This window comes from Scatophagus argus, chromosome 9 (genome assembly GCF_020382885.2).
Source record: "Scatophagus argus isolate fScaArg1 chromosome 9, fScaArg1.pri, whole genome shotgun sequence".
In the NCBI taxonomy this organism is placed as follows: Eukaryota; Metazoa; Chordata; class Actinopteri; family Scatophagidae; genus Scatophagus; species Scatophagus argus.
Window position 1 is genome coordinate 3,573,347 of NC_058501.1, and position 26,898 is coordinate 3,600,244.

At 39.6% G+C, this 26,898-nt stretch overlaps 1 protein-coding gene across 7 annotated transcripts in view; it reads right to left on the reverse strand.

Annotated features, from left to right (window-relative positions):
* snrka (SNF related kinase a) overlaps positions 1-26,898 on the reverse strand; it is a 45,024-nt gene that overhangs the window by 17,053 nt on the left and 1,073 nt on the right. For all 7 annotated transcript variants that reach the window (XR_006844279.1, XR_006844277.1, XR_006844278.1 and 4 more), the window contains exons 2-3: positions 26,170-26,883; positions 3,018-3,159 (exon numbers count right to left, since the gene is read on the reverse strand). Coding sequence is in view for 3 of the 7 variants with exons in the window: in XM_046399085.1 (XP_046255041.1) it covers positions 3,018-3,159; positions 26,170-26,758 (731 nt within the window). In the remaining 4 variants the exon portion in view is untranslated. The remainder of the gene's footprint in view (positions 1-3,017; positions 3,160-26,169; positions 26,884-26,898) is intronic.

Sequence of the window (26,898 nt, forward strand, 5' to 3'; positions counted from 1 at the left end):
TTCATATTGCTTTCATTCTCTGAGTCTCAATTTCAAGTGACCACTCACCTACTGTATACAAACCATATCTTTCTCCTTGTTTTTGCCCAGACAAAACATACACAATATCTGCATGTTTCTGAAGCATATTGTTTTGCTGATTTCACAGCCCCCAAAATAAGCATTTGTAGTTTGCTCTCCTCCTTATTTATCCTAGCTTAAAATGGGACAGCAGTGATTCACCATCCATGTTAGTCAGTACGTGATGCAGGAATGAAGAAAACCTGCTAAAAATGCTTTCGGTTTTACTTGCGTGAGCCGTGTCAGTGTATCAACATATCTGATAATGTTTATTAAATTCTTTGATCTTAGAGACATCAGTTCACACTATTAGTGGATGCTCACTTTTTATATATCAAAATTTGACTGAGAAGACATAACATTTCAGTGCAAATTGTCAGTACGTAACTGTAGCTATCACAAAACTTCCTCTAGAGGTACAAAGAATTATTGTGAGACAAGACAGGCCAGGGCTAAATGGTTAGGATGCTAACTTTTGTAGAAAGTTGCTAACTTGTTCACATAATGTCATACATAGAAGTCTCTGACATAACATTAATGCTATTGTTTGTTCATATTTTGTTGATAATGTTTATTTTTTATTTTTGAAGGTTATAAACTGCACCTTTAACCGCTGATAAAAACACAAAGTTCACACACAGAGGTTGTCTGGTGCATGACAACCTATGTGTGTGATATCCTGCAATTATTTTTCCTACTGCTATCCCATTTGTCACATGTGTCACGTACGATCATATCAACTACCATGTTGAAATAGTTGATAACAACAGGGTCTTTCTCAACTGTTTCTGTAACTGGCAATGAGAAGTGACCTGTGTGAAGCCACACTAATATTATACTGTGAAAAGATTAAAAACACTGCAGCATGAGCAGAGGCTGATTGGAAATCCAAAATTGCAACATGGGAGAATAAGTTAGCAGTGAGTGATATGATAAAAACATAAGCTTGGGACTCTGCATGCAATAAATAGTTCTTCTGCTATGAAGGCAAAGCCCATCAAATTGCTCACAGCTGCTTCAGCTTACCACTTCAATCTAGTCAGATTGTTCCTTGGACTCAGAGCAGATAAGCGTTGATTTCCTGTGTCTAAAAATACTCTGATGCGCAGTGAGAGTGGAAATAAAGAATTGGCCTTCACAACATGTTGAGGAGAGTGCCTGTGATGCCATTGCTCAAGTCCACTCATTACCTACTGCATCAGTTCAAAAACATATGGGTGTGAACTGAATTAACAGCCACTTCTTATTACTTAAAAGGTTTAGTTTTTAGCTCTAGCAGTTTGTCTAATCTCATCCAATATACAGGGATGTGCAGTATATGTATCTTTGAGGACTGATTCTGTCATAGTTGCTCTAAGTGAGGAGTGGTGTCAAACCTACAGTTTAAATGTGATTGTCAAGAAAATGCAGATAATATGGTTAAGAGTCATCTCTCATCAACCTGAAAATTAACTTGCGCCAACAACAGACTGGCTGAATATTTTCTTGATTAAACCTGGCCGCAGTTTTCAGAAAAGCTATTAACCAACATCGCTTCAAAAATTACCCAAGCATATCTTGAGAGAATTAATTAGCCCAAAATTAAGAGTGTGACTTACTAACGCGCACTGTTAATTATGCAACTGCTAATTTATTTGTCTAACTGCCTAACTTATTTTGCATGGAACATGTGCTGTTGAGTGAAATTGGACTGTATTGCTCTTCAGCTGGGCTGTCCAAACTGCTGGCAGGGCTTTAGACTCTGCCAGCTGCGGGAGCAAATTGGTCTGCAGGGCCTGGAATAAATCAGTGCTGCTGCTGCTGTGTTCCAGTGCCTTTCATGTATGGGTCACTGAGGGAAGGGGTTTAACTACAGCTGATATTGGTATTATGATACTTTTTCATTTTTAAGCACGGAAACAAAATGATGCATTTGGTTACTACTTTGAATCATTATTTCTTTCATATTTACATCTAATTTTGCAATTCTTTATACAACTGACTAATTCGATAACATGCTGTGGTGTGTGTAGTTGCATTATTTGCGAAATGCTGTGCATGTCATGTCCAAATGTGAAGATGTTTTCTTATTTTTCTTTTTTTTGTGTGTTTGGTCTATTTGCATGAGTTTCCTTAAACGCATAATATGCATGAATTTAAACCTGCCCACATCCATGCACTCAATATGCTACTGATGATACCGATTTGTAGATTTAACCATATTTTTGTACAGTTCAAGGGGAAATAGTTTTGAAGAATTTGTTTAGTTATTGGATAACTAAATTTGTTTTACTTGAATCCATAATTATCTGTGTGGTCTTCCACTGTGCTGTCTGGCCTTGGAGCTGGTTCATGACACTGCTCCATGGTGAGTCAGCTTCCACCCACCCATAGACCATGGGATAATGTGGATCAACAAAGCTTGAGAATATCAGCCCATGAGCTAGCTGAGCTTTATGACAAAATGAAATAAGTGTTGACCGTTTTGTAACATATCACATATAAATCGTGTTTTGTACAGGCTGATACTAAAGCACGATGTGGCCAGCCCATATTGTCATCTGGTCTCTGCTGCAAGCTACAGTAACCGCACTATGGTTACAGTTCAATGTTTCCAGTAACACAGAGCAGGCTATGTCTGCTCAATGTGTTTGGTTATTTTCCAATCCACATAAAGATTATGTCAACTATGAGCCAAACACAGACATGGGCAGAAAACTGGGATATATTGTCTAACAAATTGAGGTGGTGACAGGCAGAACGGAAGTGCAGGCATGGCAGCCAACATCGGAAGAACACAGCAGGAAAGCAAAAGGACAAGCTTGAAATTTTGAGATGTGTTCTTGTAAAAGTTTGACCAAAAACTCTGCCCTTTATCAGATTGATTTCCATTGATTTTCATCCAAAACAGTCCACAGAGTCCACAAAGCATTTGTTCAGCAGCCCTGTTTCGTGAATGCTGTGCGTGTATCACTCACTCTTTGCAGACGCTGGAGACGTGGGCTGGTACAGTGTATTTACAGTCCATGATCATGGTGAGGGTCTCACTGTCATTAGCCTCCTGGAAGGGTGGCTGGCCACATACCAACATGAACAGGATCACACCGAGACTCCAGATGTCTGTGACAAAGGGACCGAAACAGACACAACACAGTCAGAATCCATGTGTGCAGAGATGCTTATTTTCAATACAGCATATGATCAAACTATAACCAAATATTAAAAACATTTCTGTTCTATCAGAATGGAGAAATCACTGTGTTAGGTAAACTCCAGTTGTGATGTGAGCTACAGGTGACTTTTTTTGATTAATGGATAATAAACTTGTAAATCATTTTTACACAATATGGAACATCAATATGAATTCTCAGCTATCATTTAACTGCCATTTAACATGCAAAATAATAGAAAATCTATAAATGCGGATTGGATTTACTGCTGCCAGGAATAGCTGATCTCAAAGCTTTTGTTAAATTTGAAATACAACAATGTATGGACAATCCACAAAGTGAAATAAGGATTTGTTATGAATGAATGCCAGACATTTCTATTGTGTGTTTTGTCATGCAGTATGTAACACTGGTGCCCGTACACCTTTTCTCTCTGCCTAGTAGATCATCTTATCAGTTTAAATAAAAACTCTAAGGCAACAATCAATGTCACAGAGAAAGCTCTCAAACAGAGGATCCTGCTGTGCAAACATCATCACTAATTGATGTCACTTCAAATGATGCTTGAGTGGGAAGTAAGTCTCATTTTACAAATATTTTTTTTTTCATCAATACTCCATCTTACCTCTGACTTTAGAAAAGGGGAGTACGATGCAAAAGATGCCACTGAATGGAAAGAGGGACACAATTAAGGGAAGTGGGATGTGCTCAGAGACTCTGGTAAACATTACTGCATTACCATGCAGTAAATGTCAGTTGCTCTCCCATGACATTTAACCAATCCTGGGTTCTCACGACAGTTTAATCACAGTTGGAATGTGGAATGGCTGTGTCCAAATAAAGGTTTGAGTGCTTACATCCATAATATGTCCATTTCACTGAAACTAAAAACAAGCTGTGCCACGTCATCACGCAAGGGTGTCGACAGTCAAATGGCTGTCAAGTCAATTTATCTGTCCGGATGTATGCTTGTTCATGTGTGCATATTTGTGTGTGCTACTTGTGCCCTGAGAAAGTGAACTTTCAGCATGCAGAAGCATCGTGCCATCCAGACTATGCAATCCAATACACATGCACGTACATACACACACCTCACTTCGGCAGTGTGAACACTGGTAACAGAACTAACAGCAGGGGGGGTGAGAAACAGCCTTCAGGATGGAGTTAGGACAGTAAACACACTCATTATATTCCATAACTAGTTGTAAGCAAACAGCGCAGATATACTATGCTATGTCATCATAAATACATTTATGAATTTGTTTGAACATTTCCATCTACAAACCCCAGTTTAGCAGAGAAGCAGTGCCAACTCTCTCAGGCTGAAATCAAAAAAAGACATCACAGCAGCTCCAGTCAAATACTGGCAGCTCTGAAGTAATTACCAAGATGGGGATTTTTAAGTTACTTTCTAATTAAGCTCAAATGCTCAGATGCCCTAACTACTTAATAGACTGGCAGAATGTAGCCCTGATTTGCACAAGAAAAATCCAGCTCTGAATTTTTTTTTAATTTTATTTTATTTTTTGGCCGGAAGGCATATGAAACTTTTAAATTAGCTGCATGCTTAGCCTTGAGTTAGCGAAATGACAAATTCCATATTGGGATAGTTTCCTGACTTTGTGGAGTTAGCATTGCAGAACTTAGCTTTAGGCAAAGCAGTGCTGTGTATACTAAACTAATACAGTGACCATTCAGAAAGCAAGCAGAGTGGGCACGACTGGAGGTCACAGCTCTTTGAAGAGCGCTCATTTGATTGAATGGCTCAGTTGATTGAAGTAAATGTGATTTGCTGGGTTTGGATTATAATACAGTCCATCAAATTCAATCTGAGGACACACCTGCGCTCCAGCAATATTGATGACAGATACTCATGTTTATGGAGCTATCCTTTGCCCTTCTCCAGATCTGTGTGGCTCCCTCTTCCTGCCAGTCAAAGCCTCATTTCTTCTATATCAAGCATGGTGTGGTATTGGAGAGGAGTGTTTTTGACCAGTTGAATTTGTCCATTAACACTGGACAAAGAATACATCAAGATAGTGGTCCACAGTTTTAAATAGGGATGTGTAACAGGAATAAGTACTAAACGGGTACTACTTCCTGATTGGTTAGTACCAAAATATTGAAAAGCTGCATGTTAAGGGGGTGATAAGAGCAACCTCAATACACACCTCAAAATACAACATCTAATCAAGGGGAGGTTTTCCAAACTAAAAATGTATCGTTGAACTTAGTGTGAGCTGTTGTGACGACAAGAGACAAGTAATTTTGTTGTCTATCATGGTTAATATTTCCAACCACCACCGTCGAGTTGTGTCCGACAGGGCCTTTATGAGAGCAGAGTCCCCACAAGCACAACAAAGACTACAGGGCAGTTTAGAGGATAAGTCCTGTTTTCTGTCTGACTTCCAGATGGCATCTGTTCTGAGAGTAGGCAAAAGGGAAAGGCATTAGTAACACTGAGCCACTGCTAAAGCTTAGCAAATGGGGTGTTACAGGGACAACAGAAGTTGATGATTTTATCTAAAATGAAAAATGCATCAGTACAGTCAATGTGTCTCTAACCCCATTTACAAAGCAGCCACAATGGTTTGATTTGACCAAAGTTTGTGTAATAGGTATTAGTCAACCAGACCAAACCTTTCATTTTTGTAAGCATGTTAATGGACCAAAAAGCTGCTTGAGTACAGGATGATAAAATGACTGGTGGAATGCATGTCCAATAGCCTGCATATGTACATGGAATAAAAAAAGAGCAATATTTCTGGTTTTGCCCATAGTGAGTCTGACAATTTCATGTGAGTGCTATAATGTTTGTGCTAAAAATTCAGAGCAGCCCTTTAACATAGCTCTAAGTAGAACTTTATCAAATAAAGAGTATAATAGAAGCGATTATCGGGTTACTGTCTAAAGATAGCAGTGTCTTCCCTACCAAGAATGCAACTTTGAAAGATGTGAAAATGTGTGAGAAATGTGGGCTAATAACAGGGTTACCTTCAGTGGCACTATCAGTGACAACATGGGGCTGTGGCTGAATAGTCAAAAAAACTTTACATCATATGCTTTTTCCTAAAAACTTTGACCTTGATGGAAAACATCAAAGAAAGATGGGAAGTATTTTTGGGAGTATTCATAAGGATTCAGATAAAGAAAATTACAGTACTAAATGAATCCAACTGCACTTACCCTATGTAATTATATTCGATGTTATTAAAGAGGGTCTGCTTTTACCCGCCAAATGATGCGTTACTTTAAATGTTGCTGTTGCAAGTGTGGGACCCTATTATCTCTTTTCTATTTAAGGATAGTCCAGTGTGACCTATTCTAAAGGATATAAGACAGGAAACACTGAAGTACCTGTCCTCCATTTAAAGAATTCAACTAGCTCTTATCATGACTGCCATTCAGACATTTTCAAGTCATATCACTCAATTAGCAACATTCCTAAGCAAAAATTAATATTCAGCTGAAGCCCTGGACAGGTATCGGTGCCAAGACTGACCTTATTAAGTAGATCCACACCAAATACAATTTCTTAGCTGCGGTCAGGAGGATTTTTTTTTTCTTTTTTAGATTGTGGAAAGCAAAGGCGGATGAGTTTAGGTTTTGGAATCAGTACTTGAAAATACAATAAGCAAGGCAGATGCATCTCTCGAGAGCAGCGTAAACAGAGGTAACATTTTTAAGAAACCTGCACTGAAACAAACATAGACAGTAATCAGGAGAAAGAAATATGTATACTTGAAAAAGAATTGTTTTTCAGATAAGTTAATCAAGCTATAGTTGACACTGCCACAACACTTAATTGTCCCTGCAAGTCAAACTGTTGCTGAAAATATGGCAAGATCAATTTATCAGGACTGTCTTTCAGATAAATTCTGTATACTTTATTGATGCTCAAGGCTGCCAGTATGGATGTGAAATAATTTCTTTATTTTCCCCTCATACTGTTCAGACATGGCAAGCTTAGCCTGAAAGCCAAGCAGTGGAATGATGCATTTCAGCCAAATTGACACAAGACTGATCTGAGGGACAAGTTGATAGGCTAAGACATAAACCATCCATCAATGCCATGTGCCATCAATGCCAAATATCATGACATGTTATTTGTTGTTGCTAGTCTGCTAAAGATGCATTTAAATTTCCTACCTCTAACCATTTCTGCTGTTCCAGCTTGAGTCTGGATATTTCATAAAGTTTGAATATGTCATAAAGTGTTAAATGTAGCTAATGTAAGAAATGTAAAAAAATGACTCTGGAGAGTACATTTTTCATCTCCCACTCTCAACCGTGTTTTTGATGTTGCTCTGCACAAGATGCCTGGCAGTCTGGCTAAAAAGAAATCAATACCTACAAAGGATCTAGGTCATAGCAGAGCAACTAATGTGCTCCTGTACACTCTGGACTTTATTACAATCCTCCTCTGTGGGTAGTCTCTCTTTTCTTTCAGGCCTCCAACTGTCACAATCACTGATATCCAGCCTAGCAGCAAATACAAGTTTGCTTTCACTTTACACTGAGTGTGTTCACCACAGAGAGGGGGTTACACAGCACTGTCTAAAGAAAAATTGCATAGTAGCAACAGGGGGTTATGTAACAAGAAAAATGTAGGGTAATGTGTCAAAAACTTCTGACCTTACTAGTTCTATGGAGCATTATATACATTTAAATACATGCAAGCACAAAAATCAGGTAGAATCTGCTTCACCATGGAGCATTGAGCCAATCTGTCACTTCAGTCATCAGAGGCTAGAAGGACAAGAAAATTATTACTTGAGTAATTATGGCTGCAGAAGGCAGTTATTTTTATGAAGGATTAATATGAGTCATTTTGACTTTAAAGTGCAAAATTGTGAAAAAAAAACTCATTATAACAGTCCAAACCCAAAGATATTAATAATATTAAAATCAAAGTCAAATCCTCACATATGAGGAGATGGAAATGACTCAAATTGTTAATCAATTTTCAAATTAATCTCAATTTCACCGTCAGTCAACTACGAGATTAATCAGGTAATCATTTCAGCTGTACAGCAAAAGTTGGCATTCAAACCCTTAATTTAACGCAGCAATATATGGATCACCAAAGACAAATTTAATAGATGCTGAAACCAGATTGGTACATGTGGCAAATTTCAATCATAATAGTTACAGAATATTCCATTTATGTTGTCTTCACAGTCACGCACGGAATGAAAGAATGAAGACTTGGATATTCTCACATCATTACTATAGACTCTGTGAACCTACATTGCATGTTAACGACTTTCTACTAAGTTTGTATTACTAAGTTCTGATTATGATTAATGTGTTCATTGTTTAAACCTGGAAATATGGTCTGCCACAATAAATAAATTGGGAAAACTGAGTGATTTTCTAGTTATTTACTCTGTATGGACACTCCCACAAAACAGTGTATTCCCAATAGGATATACGCAATTCTGGCAAAAATAGAAAACAAGGGTACAGGAACAGGAAAAAGCAGCAAGGAATGCAACGCCGCTCCTTATGCTGTGTGGTGGATCAAACAAGACGCATAACTAAATGCCAGATCAAAATACAGCCTTGGAGGAGACCAGTTTTTATCTGGAAACAACTCATTACCAACAAAGTTGAACTTAGAGAAAAACAGCCAGGCTCGTAGATTAATGTAATGCTGAGGACCTTGGAACCTTTTGTTTTAAAGTTACATGTTAGGAAGACATCTGCTGATAACAATTTAAATTCTCAGATGTTTACTGACACCCAGTTTCCATACGGGTAATGAATTTAAGGTGTGTGATAAAAGACAACAGATAAAACTCTCAGTTCAGGTATGCAATTTAGTTTTGCCCATCACATCAGACAACCATTTTCAATCAATCTTAATATCAAATTCACCGCAGTAAGATTGCTGCATGCAAAACATACACACACACAATTGAGTCACAGAAACTGACAGCAATTCTGGAGGCTGTCACTAACATGTACAGAGCTGTCAACCAGAAGAGCACTCACACACACTATCAGTCCCTTACTCTCACACACACATGCTCTCATCACATCAATTTAAATGGTAGTGTCATTGTCAGGCAGATAAAGTGGAGAGAACACGCTGGGTGACAGCTGTAGATCTGCTTAAGATCTCCATCTGTCACATACAGAACTACTGCAGCTCCGCATCTACACTACATGTAGGAGACTGCTGTCTGCTTTCCTGCATCACATATGCTGTTACATATATAGTATATATTGCTCAGCATTGATTGAAATGAGCTTTAAATTTCAATCAGAGAAAATCAGCAGGACCTGATTTTCATAATATTGTTTTCTCTCCACCCACACCTACTTGCATGTTTATAGCACACGTCCAAAGGAAAAGAACACGTCAAACACAACACAGGTAGCTTACCTGAAGCCTGCAGCTATACTTCCAGACACTTGCCCCATGTGCAAGAGATCAGAGTTCTTTTTCAGAGATCGCAGAATAATTGGTTTTGGAAGAGGGTTTATTTGGGATAGTTTTAAGAAACCACAGTTTGTAAAAGACTACATTTCTATCTTTGTTGTTTAGCACTGAATCCCAGAGGGGTGTATTATTTTAGATTATTGCCTATTGCTAACCTAAAAATCCAGGTGCAACAGTGACATAGCCATGAGGGCTGAAAAAAAATGTTTAAATTGAAAATCAAACCAAACTGTAGATTTGGAGAATTGTGACACCTCTTCTCAATATGCAAATTCTGAAGATTCATTAGTTAATTGTATCTCTGTTTTACCAACAAACTCTTCAAGATACGCCTTTTGCACTTTCAGTTACTCATAAATTAATCTGCTGATGGTCTTTTCAATCCATCAATCGATCATTGCCCAAAACCTAAGTTGACGTCTTCAGAATTCATCCATTTTGTAACATTTTAAATTCCAAAGATATTCAACCACTACCCAGTTTTTATGCTCTGAACAGCAGTTCATTACCAAACAATTTCGACCAAATAAATCCCAGTAAAGTCTGTTTAAAACAGAAAAATAATATTTTATGTAACCTACAACCCGACAAGTTAAAAAAAAAAAAAAAGTGTGAGAGACACAGAAAGAGAGAACATGAGTGGGTGAGTGAGAGGAACTAAACAGGGACCGAACTTCTCTTTTGGACCAATTTCATTAGTCTACAGAAAACAATGAGAGCAGAGGCAGCATGTCTGTATGCATACCAAAGACAGCTGCAATGGCTTCAGGTACTGGTGGGCTCCTCTTATTCCATTACACAAGCTGATGCTACCTAAATTGGAGACAGGGCTCACTTACAGCAGTCTGGTATGAATGGGTCAAATGTGAGTAGAAAGCATGCTCACTGTTCTGCGTCAAATGCAGGGCCGGTGTTTAAAAGTGACATTTTCTTCCTCCTGCCTGATTGATAGAGGGTTTGAATCTTGTGTTGCTCTGTAGTTATAAAGCCCTTGTTAGTGACTGATTGTCCTCACACTCCAGAGCCATTACCACACGCTGCTTTCCTCTACTGGCTTGTCTGAAGCTTCATCAAGTACGCCTCGGCTTTCCAAGGGGGGTCTGCACCCTGTCTGCACATCAAAATACCACAGTTGTCTGACATTTTTGAACCTCTACTTGAAACTATCAAAGAAGGGATTCAAACTACAAAATTATACTCGAAATTGTGTTGGCAAAGAAATTACCAGAGCATGGTCTGATTCTATTTAGAGAAATCAATGGTTAAAAATGTCACAGAGGAAATGTAGTCTTCAGCATAAAAGAGGCTTTTGTTCCAGGAAAATCGATGTGGTTCGAAACAACCATTATATAAGCATCATAGAGAGTCCAGTGTCCAGGATCTAGAAATTCAGGCAACAGTAACAGTCCTTGTAGTCCTTGGAAAAGACAGCAGGATGAAACATTATCATGATGTGTTTCACAAAGCATCCTCCTCTCCCACACACACAAACATGTCCTCCTGACAGAGAGCTGCCACATTAGTTGTCAACTATTTTGATGATCGGTTAATCATTTCAGTCATTTTTCAAACAAAAACATCGACGTCTGTTTTAAATGTAAGGATTTACTGTCCCCCCCCCCCCCCTTTTCAGTAAATGAAGAGTCTTTGGGTTTGGAAACAATTTAGAGAAGTCACCGTGATGAGAATTTTTCACAAGTTTTTATTTACATTTACTGACAACAATCTATAATAATAAATAATAATAGTTGCATCCCTACCTATGTCTCAGTGTGTTAATGATCCTGCTGTAACCCGCAGCAAATCATAAAAATGTACCCACACATGCAAATCCAGCTTAAAAATGTGCTGGGATCGTTAATGTGTGACAGTAGTCTTGATACCCGAGGGCACTGCACATCAGTCGAGCTGAATTTCAAACAAAAGCATTGTAATCTTTACCACCACCACCATTACCAAACATTAAACTTGTTTTAATACGATTACATTTTCATTCAACAATCATCAGATTCTTCTACTGCTTCTTATGATGCCATTAGCCAATTGTAGCATCTGGGGAACAGACCAAGTCATCACTGAGAAATCTAAAGAACACTATGAATACTGGAAGACAATAAGTGCGTGATGCCTAGTGTGTGAAGTACACATAGGGAGAAAGGTTAGGCTGGCAGACATGCCACAGCTCTTTCACAGCTCTACTTTATCAACAAGCACAACCCCACACACTGACTGAAGGAGGCTCAAAAGGTTTCAAGCACGTGAAAAGTAACTGTGCCAGCCCTTTTTTTGGTGGAGAGTTATGAGGGACCTTTTTTTTTTTTTTTTCCTGGGAGATTCCAAATGTTAATTGTATCACTAGGGCATATTTCTCCTCTTCATCCTGCCAGTGAGACGACGACCAACAGATGTTGAAAAGAAGCACAGCACACACACAGGAGCAGCCTGAATGCATCGATGCAGACAGCACATCGGCGCGTCACTGATCAGAGGGAGAGGATGCGCTTTGGCGTGAGAGAATATAAAACACCAAGTGTATGTGTGTGCACGGCATCAGTGCATGCTGGGCAAGTGTGTGCAAGTGACTTGAGACAATGAAAGATGGTGAGAGGGTAAGACAAGGGGGGGTTGATGAGCAGAGCTGCTGTTGCTGAATATGGATGAGAGTCAGAGCCCCAGAATGAAGTGAAGTTCTCTCCCAGGCATCTCCTGCCTCATGTTAGCTTATATTTGCATGATGGCTGGGGGCTTCTCCTCTGCTCTGAATATGAAACAGACTAAAATCCTTAACTCTTACTCTAAGCCTACCAACATGACTTGCAGTTAATATGCTAACATTTTCTTGATTAATTGTTTGGTCTATATACAGTATTGTCACAATTTCCCAGATTCCAAGAAGACAAACTCAAATAGCTTGTTTTGTCTAACCAAGCCCTCAAAACCAATATTTACTGTATTCTCATATCAAGGAAACACGATTGAAAGTCCACAATGATTAGTCAATTGAAAGAAAATTTGATGTTTTAATAACTGATTAGTTACTGAAAAAATGCAATCATCTGCCGGGTTCCAGCTTCTCAAATTTGCACTACAGAACTTCTGCCTCCCACTTCTTCCAGTGAGAATAATTACACAAAAACTGCCGATGTGTGACACCATGATCTCTGCCATACTCGTACTTTTTATCACCTCATTTTAATGTGTGCCAATGTTTATCAATTAGCACTAAAAACCAGCAGTGGAAAATAATAGTACTGTAAAAAAGTACAATTTTGAGGAAGGACTTGTGTTTTACTTGTTTTTTTTCCCACTTAATGCTACTTTCCATTATACTCCATTGCATTTTACAGTGAAAATTTGTCCTTTTATAGTTTGAAAGCAATAATTACCATATACTTTTCCAATATATGCTCTTGCAGGAAAATATGAACCATTTCAGAGATTGAAACTACTCAGTGCATTAACTCTTAAAAACTATCTCCGGATGGACAAACTACAATATAAAGTATTTGTTACGTTAATACATCAATAATTGTTGATCATATTATAATATGGAAATATAACACTGACAGAGGCCATTTTGCAAAGTGAGCTATGATACATGTGTACTGAAACCTGGTGCTTAACGGGCCCTGGGCTAAATTATTAAAGAAAAAAAAAGTGCTTTTGTTAAGCTCTGCTGGTACCGGTTCTGCTCTTGGTACTAGGAAAATTAACACAGCATTAGCAGTATGGCTTGAGATCATGTAGGCCTTTAAAATGACTCCAAGCAGAGTGATCATGCAACACATGTTCTCTGCACATCTAATTGACCCAACAGCATATCGTTTGTCTCCTGTCCAAGAACAAGGAACCCAAAGTAGACTTATCAAGACCTATTCCGACTGTGTGTGTGAGCGTCTATGCTCCACGCATACCTGTATTTACATTACGAAAATGTTTGTCAGGGGCTTGACTGGCAAAGTTCTTCATTCTTGAAGCATTTAGTTACAAAAGAGATGACATATACTTTGTGATCCTGCAGCAGTTTTCCATGAACCATCAGTGTTTTTGATTTGATCCTATAAACATATTTTATTCATTCACGGTTTAGAGGTTATAAGTGGGTTATGTGACTGTTAGGATTAATCTATGCTATCGATTTACATGAGCGTGTTTGATTTTGTCTCTTGTGTGAGTCTGCATTTGCAGATATGTGCCCATGTTTGACCTAAGCCAAGAGATGGAAACGCGTAGAGAATGGATGGAGAGGACCCCAGGGACCACAGACTTACTATCTCACACCTGGCTTAATCGCAGCAGCATTCATTACTATAGCAACGCTCCCTGTCTCAAATTAGCGAATGAAACAGGCTTCTGTCAGGCCCTCTGGCAAATCTGTCCACAAAAGCACGCACTTGCACACCATAACAATGACAACCCTATGACAACCCAATGACACAATATCTGTCTATTATCTTATTGTCTCAAACAGTTTGGCAAAGTCGGGCATGTAAGGCAACAATTATAATTTTACAATTCAATGCCATGTTCCTTAGCGATGTACAAACTGAAGCATTCAGTTTGTACATATGAAAACAGCATGTTCTTAATTCCCATCTTGGCCTCAACAAACAAACAATGTTCTTGGAGGAAACAGGAAGGGGAGAACCCAGCCCCTTTTTCCTTTATCCTCCTCTACTTCCCCTCCCCCTCACCTACTCCTCAACCCTACTTATGATCATACTCGACTCTTTTGCTGTTATATCTTTGTCTTCTTTACAACCACAGAGGTCATTTTGCTTGTCTTCATCATTGCCTTCTTCACCAGCTATCGTCCTGGCATCCTGCACCCTCATGCTCCCATCCCTCACACCAGCTTTCTTTCTGTTTCTCATTCTTCAACACATTCAAACTCTCCAACATCAACGCCAATATCTCCACTGCTTGTATTTCTAACCCCACTGCCTTTCAAAATCGTCCATCTTGGTGTTGGAACCCTCCATATCACACTTTTCTTAATCCCCATTACCCCAATACACACACATGCAGTACAATCTCCTGAACATCCTCTCCTCCTCCTTCATCTCATCTCTGTATTACAGCAGCGCCATGATGCTTTAATTAGGGACTGTGGGATTTGTCTCTTGGCATCATTTCCTTTCCTACTCTGCATTCAAGCACTTTTCTCTGATGAACCACCAAGCTGCTTGAAATGAGTCACGGTACCAATGACAGGGGAGCGTGTTGAACAAACTGGGTCACATCAACACTGGGTAACACTAAAATTAATAGTTTAAAAGACTGTTCTGTAGCTGCTCTTAGTACCAGCACTAATGTTATCAAGGCCCTGGTATTCTAAAATTAAGTTAGAAAAAAAAGATTAGAGGTTCATTTAGGAGTTATTCAGAAAAGCTTCCGATCAGAACACAGTTCTGATAGCAAATTCAATCCGCAGATCAAATTGTTTTTTCTCAAAAATAACATGTCCGAAATGTATATTTTGAAGGCCCTTTACGACAGCTTAATCTTCAGTAAGCTTTATCAGTCTGTCAATATTAAACAAAGTTTTAAAAAAAATAATTAAAAAAATAACAAAAAATCACATTCTCATCATGCAGCTAACGGGGACTTCTCTACCAATCAGATGATTCAGTCTGATCTTAAAGTGGATCTGATCTAAACGTTTTCACTCTCTCGTGCCACCTCTTTGGATTAACAGCAGGACCCAAGTAGCCAGGCTGTAAATTAACATGCATTAGTCTCCATATCAACCAGTGAGTCAGTTGGAATGCCAAGCAGCCAGTTAGGTCTACCCAGTGGCCTGTGATGATACAGAGTGATGGGCCTCATTGCACACAGCAGCACCACCTCTTATTTGTCATGGATCACTGAAAGGAATAATTACACCTAATCATCCCCGTTTCCTTGCCTACTTGCCTGCCATCCCTTCTCCACAGCGGAGCCATACTGTGATAATAGTTAATCTTCTTTGGTTATAGCTATGGCCAGCATCATTTTCTTTCTTCATCTCCTCTCCTTCATCTTGCTTTCTTCATCAAAGTACAACAGGTCCCTGAGTCCTTATTTAGTACGTGATTAAGAGAAGAATTAACATTCAACGCTGCCGAAAGTGAACCAAACCTTGTATCTAAGTCTGAAACTGAACATCAAACTGTAGTAATTAATAAATAAACAAGGACGTGAACAAACTAACCACAAAAAAAAATCTACCGGAGAGCAGTTTTTATTTTTTGCACTATTGTTTTCTCTCCAAGTTAGCAATTCCCTTTGAAAAGTTGATTGTTGGAGACTGCACAGACATCAGCAACTGTTGGGTTAGAGGTCCTGTTAGGCTTCCTTACTGTCCTTCGTTTTGACAGATATAAGACAGAAAATACCACACAAAGCAGAAGAAATCTTGTTTTTTTTATGTGTTTGCTTTCACAGAGCCAGTGTGCCTACCCAGGCAAATATGAACGATGCAATTTTACTGAATTAGACAATTAAATTACAGATGAACAAACATGAATGTGGAATTTCCTGCTCCTAAGCACTCTTTACACCGGGAGCAAACCCTGCAGTGGAGTCAAAGTCAACTAGGATGCTCACATGCTCCGAGGGGAATCTTTTTTGCTAGATTTAGTTACGTCCACGTTGTACATCTACATGTGGCTTTTGACAGGGGGGCATGTGAATCACTTAATGTCATGGTAGATTTCCCTTATTGTTTTAATCTGTCAACATGATATGACAGCCTTCAGATTTTTCTGAGCTCTGTTCTGCTGATAATTTGTAAAACATCCTACTGGCACAGATTAATTGGCGTACCAAGTAATTGGCCTGACTCTAGTGGAAATGCATTATATAGACAAAAGTACTGTGACATCTGAACATTACACTTCATTCTAAACACATTAATATGAAGTTGGTTATATAACAGCTTCCACTCTTCTGGGATGGCTTTCCACAACATTTTGGGGTATTTCTGTGGAAATTTTTGCCCATTCATGCAGCAAAGCGTTTGTGAGATCAGGTACTGATGTTTGGTAAAAAGGCCTGACTCATAACCTCTGTTCCAGTTCATCCCAAAGGTATTGGATGGGGTTGAGGTCAGGGTTCTGTGTCGGCCAGTCAAGTTCTTCCACACCAACCATGTCTGCTTTGTGCACTGAGACACAGTCATGCTGGAATAGAAAAGGACCCTCCCTAAACTGTTGTTGTATACTTTCATCTATATGGTGGAGATACCTACAACAAATGAGAACACATCTGACGGAGTAACTGTTGGACTGGCTCGCAGTGCTAACTCCTTTACCAAGGATGTGATCTTTCGGCCAAGTCAGCCAGAGAGTGCCTGTCCCACTCAGGAGCTCAGTGTATGTATTAATAGCAGAATTGTCAGAATCCAGAGTAGAGCAAATATCTGCCAGCTCAACCTGGACTGATCTTAGGGAAGCGGAAGGGAACGAAGAAGATGACAGAGAAGAGGACAAGTCAAAACAGAAACCCCTCACACTGAGGTTGAAAACAGATCCTGCTACCTAGTTATGGCAGCATGTGTGACACACACACTGACCACACTGTAAACTATAGCTGCAAATCAAAGCAGTGGTAGTTAATACAGGTGGCACTGACTGCAAACGTAAGCCTAATTAAACTAATTAAGGACACACTTTCCTACTTGTAGTTAATCCAGAGTTTATGTGGGTCAGGAAAAAAAACAATGAAATCAAGCAGAATTACATAGTATCTGTGGCAGGTGTTGCAGTATATACACACACATATACATACAGCTCCTGAAGCAACTTGCAGTAGAACAGAGCTATCCATCTCCCACTCCAAAATAAATAAAGACTTGCTTTCATGTATTGATCTAAAGAAAAAAGATATAACGCCTTGAGACATGGGATTAATCCTTGGTATTGTTCTGCATTTTTCAATACCTGTGCCAATAAAATACATGGATTCTGATAAGAAAACCAAAACAATACCTAAACCAGGCCAAGCTTCTCAAATATTTAATAGGGTATAAACAAACAGCTGTAGAAAAATTAAATTATTGTTTGCATCAGTCTGCCAATGTCTGAAGTATTAGTTAACTAACTTTCCTTAGACACTCCTTTTTGAAACAGACCTGCATTTAGTGCCTCAAGAAGCTGGAAAGCAAACTGATTTAAAACCAACTGATCAGCATTCTCCCAGTAAGGCTTACTTGACAATGGCATTTACCCCGGGACAATCAAGTTCATCCTGACTACAGTATGCGAAGACACTGCCCATCACTATCACTATGACTAAACTTGTCATTTCAAATATCTCCCTCACAGCATAAATGCCTTTTCCAGGCCCCCGCGGTAACGATTTTGAAGCGCTGTCTAAGCTTGCAAAAAGCCAAGGATGAGTGATAGTTTAAAGGAGGCAAAGTGGGCTGTGAGGGCATCAGCAGGTTAGAGTGCAGTACAGAGGAATGACTGCAGGCAAAAGATCACATGAACATATTGTATTGTTCCTTACATACTTAAAAAATCACTTGCTAGTAAACTCTGGAATAAAAGAGAGCAAAATAACTGCACTGTAGTTGCAACCCTGTCAAATCACAATTTTCAACTGTAGTCCAAATACAAACTGACACTCCCCGCACCCTCGCTTCCCCGTCACCAGCTCCTTCAAAGTGGGCTTGTTCAGCTGGGTGACGGTTCTTCATTCGTGGTAAAGAACTTGTTAGCGTGCAGCCCTGCGTTGCTGTGCGTATGTGCGGCACATGCATAAAACTGAACAGCTTGGAATCGGACATACGTGAGACTGACCGGCCGGTCTCCAGTCCGAGTACTCTGAAAACAAGCCAATTTAGGTCCCTGGCCAGTCAATTGGTGCATCTCTAATTGAGATATATATATATATATATATATATATATATGGTAGCATCAGGGAAACTGTTTGGCACTGCTGGCAAGTAGTTACAGTTGCTTACTGCATTTTTTAAAAGCAGTGTGAGGTCTGACTCAGTGCCCACTCTATATAAAGCTTCAACAGGTAGAATGAATCAGTAGGAATTCAACCTTGCTTAACAAAAACACAGTGTGCACACAATTCATGATATTGTACGGTAATGTTAAATGTGAAGTAATTCTCAAAAAGTGAATATTTTAATTGAACTGCCTAATTATTTAATTTTATTAGGCCAATTAGAGAAAATTACACTCATCTCCAGGTTTGTTGTTAAATTTGATACCATATGCCAATATCACAAAGTTGTTCCTTTGAGAGACCTGACAAATCCAACAGTTCCAAACTAACAGCAACAGAAATGAATAATACAACTAATTTACCTGTAACCAATATGAACTAGCAGTCTAGCAGTGAGCATGTACTGATGTCTTTAGACTGAGCGATATTCACAACCTTTGCCACCTGTTACCCTGTTCATTTTTATGTCTCTCTCTCTCTCTATTCATCTTACTCTTTTGGGAGCCCATCTAGCTCTGACTAATCCCCACTAAAACTGACTGACAGCTGAACGTTTATTCTCTCAGGCTCTTCTGTAGAAGTAAATGTCCATCATTTCCAGGCTTTCTAAATCACTCATTCATACACACGCATATCAAGTTATCCAGTGTCTTCTACTGCATTCTTATACTTAAATTAATGCAAGATATTTAAGGGGTCACTAAGTAACAACTAGCCATTTTAGATGTTCAAGCTCAAGAATGTGGAACCAGAGGAAGGCACAAGGAGATCAGATCTACATATGGTGGGCTCTTGATGCGCATGACAGTTTGATCTAATATAAAGAACTAGACTAGACTAGACACCTGCCAACTGGTAACAAGAGTGATACTGGTTTTAATGGAAACGGCACACAACGCACATGCCCCGACACGTCTATCCTCATTCGCATGCAACACTGATCCACAGCCTTCTCTCTGCTTTTAGGTTCAGCTTCTTCTCCCAAGTGTCACCTCACAGAGTTGAAGTGGGACACACACTTAAATTTCTCTTGGCAGTTTAACAGGCTCTGTAGGCCCATCATTTCTCAGCCACTTAATTAAGACTGGACCAAATATGATATTCAGTAATAATCCAAAACACATTTTCATACCACTTCTGTTCTACTTAATGAAAGCAACAGTCTCAGCAACACAACTACATTATTTACCCCAGACCATGTATGACAATCCAGTGAACCACTTATCATTCCGACATACTCTGACTGAGCATCTCTTGAATGACAGGTAGAGTTTAGCGTGCCAATACCTTGCAAATGTCTTGGGTTTAAAGGGGAAATGTGAATGAATGAATCTGACATCTAATTTTAGATCTGCTCAGTGCTTTTGTTTACTGCCAAGAAACAGGACAGGTGTAATTAAAATAAATACTGACACTCACTCTCACACCGACATGGCTTCCTGGTACTGAATAGAGCCTTTGTTAATGTTATTAGTAATACTTATGCTTTTCTTGCTGTGACAAGTCAAAAAGTCTACTGTGAGAAGTGCTTACTGATTAAGGTCGGGTAGGTAGCACGGGATTATAAGAGTTGCTGTTTTGTCCATTGCTAAATGACCACCTTTGCTGTGAAAATCTTTCTGACGTGTCTCAGGCAAAAATGGTCACAGACAAAGTAATGTTTGGCAATGTTGTAGCGACTGAAACACACCGTTACCATGAATGAAATTGGTAATTTTTCTGGTTTCAACATTGTTGGAAACATTGAGGATAGCGTAAGCACAAAACTCAACAAAATATATAACAAAGCTCTAATCATTTTAGACATTTTCATGCTACATATTATATAATTAAGTTTCCTTTTATTGAAGATTTTAAGAAGGTGATCGGAACCTACTTAGACACCATTAGTACAGTTATAACTGTCCATTGTAATAAATAAAATAAAATTTACATCAGCCAAAAGGTTACTACAACTACTACTACTCATTCATACTATAATGTGCTACTACTGTGTTACTGTTGTGCTGTTGCACTCCAAAAAAAACAAAACAAAACAACATGCACACTATGGTCACACCATCCAGCTGCTAAATGTCATCTGCCCTGATGAACCTGTTTGACCATGAATGATTCCTACCAACTTTTGAAACAGTCAGCCTGAGATATTTCAAGTTCCACAACAAATAGTGTTTGCACACACCTTAAAGAGACTGAAAAAGTGCATAGTGTATTTGTGTGTGTCTCTACATGCACATGTGCCTCAGGCACAGAGCAAATTGCAGCTCAAAGACAAATAATGGCAGTCAGAAGTGTAGTGTCTCAATGTGCTGTATTCACAGTCTAAATTACAAGGTGAATTTGACGAATGTTCTGTGCAAGTAGTCCAAATTGACCAGATGCACATTTCTCTCCAGAATTGATATTTACCATAACCCTATCCATTTGTAACATAAAGCTATTTATGTGCTCCTGGACAAGCAAGGCACTGCTATTTGTGCAACAATGAAGTTAAAAAGACCATTGCCTTGTGTGATGACCAACAGGAAGCGGCTTCTCTCCTGCCTGTCTGTGTGTGCGTGTTTGTATCTTGTGCTGTCTGTTGAGACGCAACAAAATATGTAGAATAACCACAAATAGCAGTGATGCTACTTGTCATTTACTGGATGATGGGTACATTTTGATTTTTCATCAGGTGAGGTTAAAAAAAATTGAGGGAACTGAAGTCCAGGAGAAGAGTGAGGATAGGGGCAGGAAACACAGAGAGAAAATATGACAGATGCTCAAGCTATTGACACAGCTCGCAAACCAGCTGTGGAGCTCAGTGCCATGGCATGCTCTGTCATTTGCATTGCCTGTGATTCATAGGAAGGACACAACTCTTCATTTTGCATCATATATCCTCCTATATAGCCATTAGCTCTGTATTACTATTATACACCAGGGTATAGACCATTTTCAGCACAGTGTTACTTGACAATAATCCATAAAACACAGTCCACAGCAAAGAAAAAATAGATTTACAGAGACAAAGACCATCCCTGAAATGACATAAAAGTGCAAACACTGAAGCGAAACCAGATAACATCTAGATAAGTGTTATATTCAGTCTCTTTTGTTTCAACTGAATACACTGATGGCAAAAAACAAATGCCAGCAGGGTCAGAAAAGGCTTTCTGTCCATTTAGCACATCTTCACTACTGAGTCAAGAATACAAGTGATTTTAATAGGCAAACAAGAACAAACAAAGATGCAGGACCGCATGATGTAAATTGTCAAACTCTTGCCATCCTCATGATACAATACAAAGGGTTTAATTCTGAGCAAACAAATGCGATTCAGAGAAAGCAAACCTACCTGAGGAGTAATCATGTAAACTATTCCTGGTACCCAACTCTGCAATCACAGACATTTTGTTTGGGGAGGAAAATGGGACGGATAATGAGGAAGTCCGTGTTTGGTTCTGTGGTGGGAACCAGATTAATGAGTTCTAATCAAAGCAAGGCAGTGTGTGTCAACAGAGGACTGTGCACTCTCTGCATCCTGCCTTGCTCTCATCCCCTCCTGGCCCAGTCCAAACAACAGCATGGATTAGCTGTACTTCCCATCTACTAGCAGCCGGCAACAGTAACTCCTCTGGCTGCTCTCTAGAGACACAGTCAAAGAAATTCTAATAAGAGAAGAACTCCCACTCTCAGAACATCTGCTTATGTAGAGCACGCTCAGGGGTACTCCAAAATGAATGGGGTCTTATGGAGCTGTAGCCCCAAAATGTAACTTTAATGGGGTAAAAAAAAAAATCCTACAAATTTTCATTATGTTTTAGATATAGGCGGTAGAGAGAATACATATAGTTACATTAGATTAGATTTTCGGGGCTTTTTTGTAGTGAAATACCTTTCTGTTTTGTATTTGTATTGTATCTGCAGCACTGCACACCAGTTTACAGCATTTGCCATTTCGGTTTCACAAATCAATCGAGCACTAAATTTATGTTACTGAAGTTAGCCTGCCATAACGTAACTTTGTTAGGCATAAATCTTTAACTGACCTATCAGCATACATTAGCAGAATGCTAACACTTTATGGTAAAGGTAAGAAAAACAAATGGGCAATAGTGATATATAATTGATACTATACTTGCAAAATCTAAAAGTAAAATTTGGGCATTTTTGTCTAGAAGCAGGCGTAAATAATTATTTTGGCCATTTAGCTCCATTCACTCCTGTTCATTGAGGACTCCCTCACGAAAGCACCCGTCGTGAACCACAGCCAATTTCAGTACAACAACATTAATAGGGAGTGGACAGAATGTCCTTAGAAGGGCTGTGACACAGCTCTGATGCCTTCATGCTACAGATACCAGACCTGTCAAACAGCTCTGCAGGACACAGACAGGTTGATATGGGTCACTGATGGCTACTTGTACACAGGAAGGCTTTTGTAAGTGAAGCACTGCTCATCATCTAATGAATTACTAAAGCCCAACACGCAGAACTTCTTAATATAAGCTTTAACCTGCCTCCACTATCAGATGGTACATGAAGGTAATATCTGTAATGAAACTACTAATTACTGATCGCAATACACTTTATTCTGTCTCCATTGTCATTTATATAAGGAAGAAAGAAAATAAATATTGTTCTCAGTTATGTAATATGGATTATCTTCATTTTTATCTCATACCTATTTTGGCTTCAAGAAAGTCGATATAAAGGATAAAAAGGATGGCCACTAGAAAACCAGTGTAAACCATTCTGTGGCCTGGGCTGCACATGTGCAAACAATAAGCACTTTCATCTCATTAAACTCATTTTCAGAGCAACAAACACACAAGGCTAATGGCCGTGACCACAGCATCACGAAGTCTCACAAAAACCACAGCAACACTTGACTGAACTGCAAAGAAGAGCACAAACAAAAAACACATATCCAGAGAGTGGCCATCAATGGCTCCGGATACTCTCCACACAACAGCTGCAGAGGGCTATAGCTGTATAGCACTGCCAAAAGTAGAATCTACATAATTACTATCAGACCCTGTAAGTGCATCACTCCCAACAGCCACCAGTAGAGCACACAGATTGTTAGTCTCACTAAACAGACCTGTTCATCACAATCAAGTATGTAGACAGTGACTATCAATAATTGTGAGTGTATGGTGGCAAACAGCCTCTTGGCACTACCAACACAGATGGATGTACACTACAATTTCATGGAATGGAAAGGGCATATTAAACAGCTTCATACAGCTCACAAGGTACACTTTGGTGCAGATGCACTTGATATTTAAAACCCTGTTCTTAAGTATTCTGTGCAGCACCTGTACAGGAGTGTAGCTGGATTGATTCAATGATCAAATTCAGTCGTCAATGCGATGTAAAAACATTGAACGATATCATTATCTTTAAAATGTGCATTTATTTTGAATTTGTCATGCTACATCAGTATCACTATTTCCATTCAAATGCACCTGCTTCCTTAAGATTTAAAGGGTATAAAGTACGTCAGCATTCATTATCTTTAACTGTGTGTGTTCCACTTTTTTATAAAGACATAATGATACTTCTGACGGTTTAAGTGAATTGAATTTCTTCACAGAAACAACTTTGCAGGGAGTCTGTTCACATTCTCTGATCCTCAGCTGCATTTCCGACATGAGATCAGGCTGATAGTGAGTAGCTGCCGGTTAAAAGTGCACTTGTGACTAGAACTGACTATTTGTGACAATAAAGAGTTTTACGCACACTTATATCGCAGAATTATATTTTAACTCAGTTTGTCATTCGTAAAGTAAGTTAAGAAATACTGTTATAAGTTACAACTTCTAGTAGGGTTGTGCTGCTGCTTGGACCGACCAAAAGTTCATCTGGGCCACAACAACAAAACTCTGTTGTTAAAGTCTCACAGCAGGGATTAACTGGGAGTCAGAAAACAGCATAACAACTTTACAGTTTGCAGTAAAGGGAGCGGAAGAGTGAGGGAGGATTTTCTGTTTCTCATAGACAAATGTCACAATGTGCTACTTCATCATGTCCATGTCAGTTCGGAGAGACTATAGTGATGTGCGTGTAGAGGCGACAACTCAGGCTTTGCCTTGTGATGTCCACTGTCAAGAATGATCAAACCTGATCAACAGGTCGATGATGTGAAAACATCAGACTTCCAAACAGTCAAAGAACGTAAAAGTAGGACTAACTATGTTCAAAACCAACAACAACATCACTGCATAACCCATCAAATCTGAACTCATATTACATGCCATTAAGCTTAACCAGCTGTGGCTTAAATGAGAACTCAACAAGAACTGAATGGAGCCTCTATGTGCACCACATGCAGTCAACAGCAGCAAGACATAACATGGACAATTAAACATTCACAACCAACCATTCATTCAGACTATCTATTATTATTATTTTCTCCACCTAAAATTTCATTCATTTGTGAACTGCTCACACATCACAGAACAGTAGAGCAGAGCAATGTACCTCTTCCTTAACATTACAGATTAATAAAATACCATATCACAGATCTTGGAATGATTAAGCATATGTGGGTTTGTGTGTAAACTTCAATAAGAAAGTAACCACAGCTTCCTCATTGCCCCTGCCACACCTCATAAGCTTGTGAGAACCATGACTGAAAAAGGGGAAGCAAATAATACCTAGTTGACTGTGTTTGCAAGCATTCTCCACTCGCATAAACAATCATGAGACCGATTTCAGACTCCTTCAGGATTAGCACCACATGAACTCTCATCTCATTATCCAATTCAAGAGTTGGACTTTGTCCCATGTTTGTGCCATCATAGAATCTACCTGATGTGACAGATATCATACAAGTCATGGAAGGACATGCAATCTGTCTGTCTGCACTTTGTCAGCTCTCACAGAAAATCAATGAGCCAGTTAATTTAATGCAATAGGACACCCACAGACATCAGTACTAGTAGAGCTGACCTTGTAGCACACAGCTTATGGCAGCTTGCAAAATGATCATTATGAACTAGTGTTAGCAGTATTCTGCTACCGGAACACACACATCTTGATATTTAGTCCAACTCTGCATATTCTGTTTCACAGGGCCCTGGTACATCATGGACGGCTGCTCTGAGTAAAATCTAAACACAAACAGGCCACGGTGAAAACATGCTCAGGCACTGTAAGCAAAGTGACAGCCAAGGTGTTAGAGCAAGGTGTGACAAAACAGTGTGAAACAGGTGCTAGCCACATTGCCAACCTCACTGTACCACTGTGCTAAAGCTGGGTTTTAAAACAACTTTGATGAAGTTATCCTCTGTGGTCTGATGCCAAAAGTCTGTGACCTGACGCTGAGACATGCTATATGGGAGGTTGAGGGAATTAAAAGTGAACTGGACACTGAATTGGTGCCACGGGCCTGGTCCTTCCAACATAAAAGAGTTGAAGGATTATACAAAATAAAATACTAAAGACAGCCTGTGCAAAAGCAGCAGACTCGCATCCTGTCTGTCAGTACTTTACTGTAACTTTCTGCCTTTTTCTAACTAACAGTGTGACTCATTTCATTACTTTAGCATCATTCACTATGTCACATGTTTTGCATACCTACGGCTGGAGCATCGTACTCATCACCCAGCAGTATTTCCGGTGCAGAATAGGCCAGAGATCCACAACTGGTCGTCAGCTTTTTCCCCGGTTGAAATTTGTTGCTGAATCCAAAGTCAGTAAGCTTGACAAGCCCCTGTTTCTCGAAGAACACCACATTCTCTGGCTTGAGGTCTCTGTGCACCACATGCAGCCGATGGCAGTAGGAGATAGCGTGGACAATCTGGGCAAAATATTTCTTAGCCAGCTCTTCATTCAGACCTTCCTCATGTTTCATGATGTAGTCAAACATATCCCCTCCATCACCTAGCTCCAAGATGAGATAAAGCTTGGTCTGAGTATCTATCACTTCATACAGGCGCACAATGTTGGGGTGCTGGACCAACTTCATGCAGCGGACCTCCTGGAAAAGGTGGCCTGTGGCCACGGTGTCCAGTTTTGTCTTGTCTATCACCTTCACTGCCACTTTCTCCCCAGTGAAGACGTGGCGTGCCAGCTTGACGACGGCAAAGTGGCCACGGCCCAACGTCTTGTCCAGGTCATACAGGCCAGCGATCTTGCCATCATAGCCTCGCTTGAAGCCTGCCATAGCTGGAGAGGGCGATGGGGAGAGGGGAGCCCCTGCTGTAGGCAGGGGCAGGTTGGCTGAGTCGCGTGGGTCCAGCTTAGTTCAGTTCATCGAAGACTGAAGGAGAAACCCATGGCTCCGGCTTCCTAAATGATAGAAGC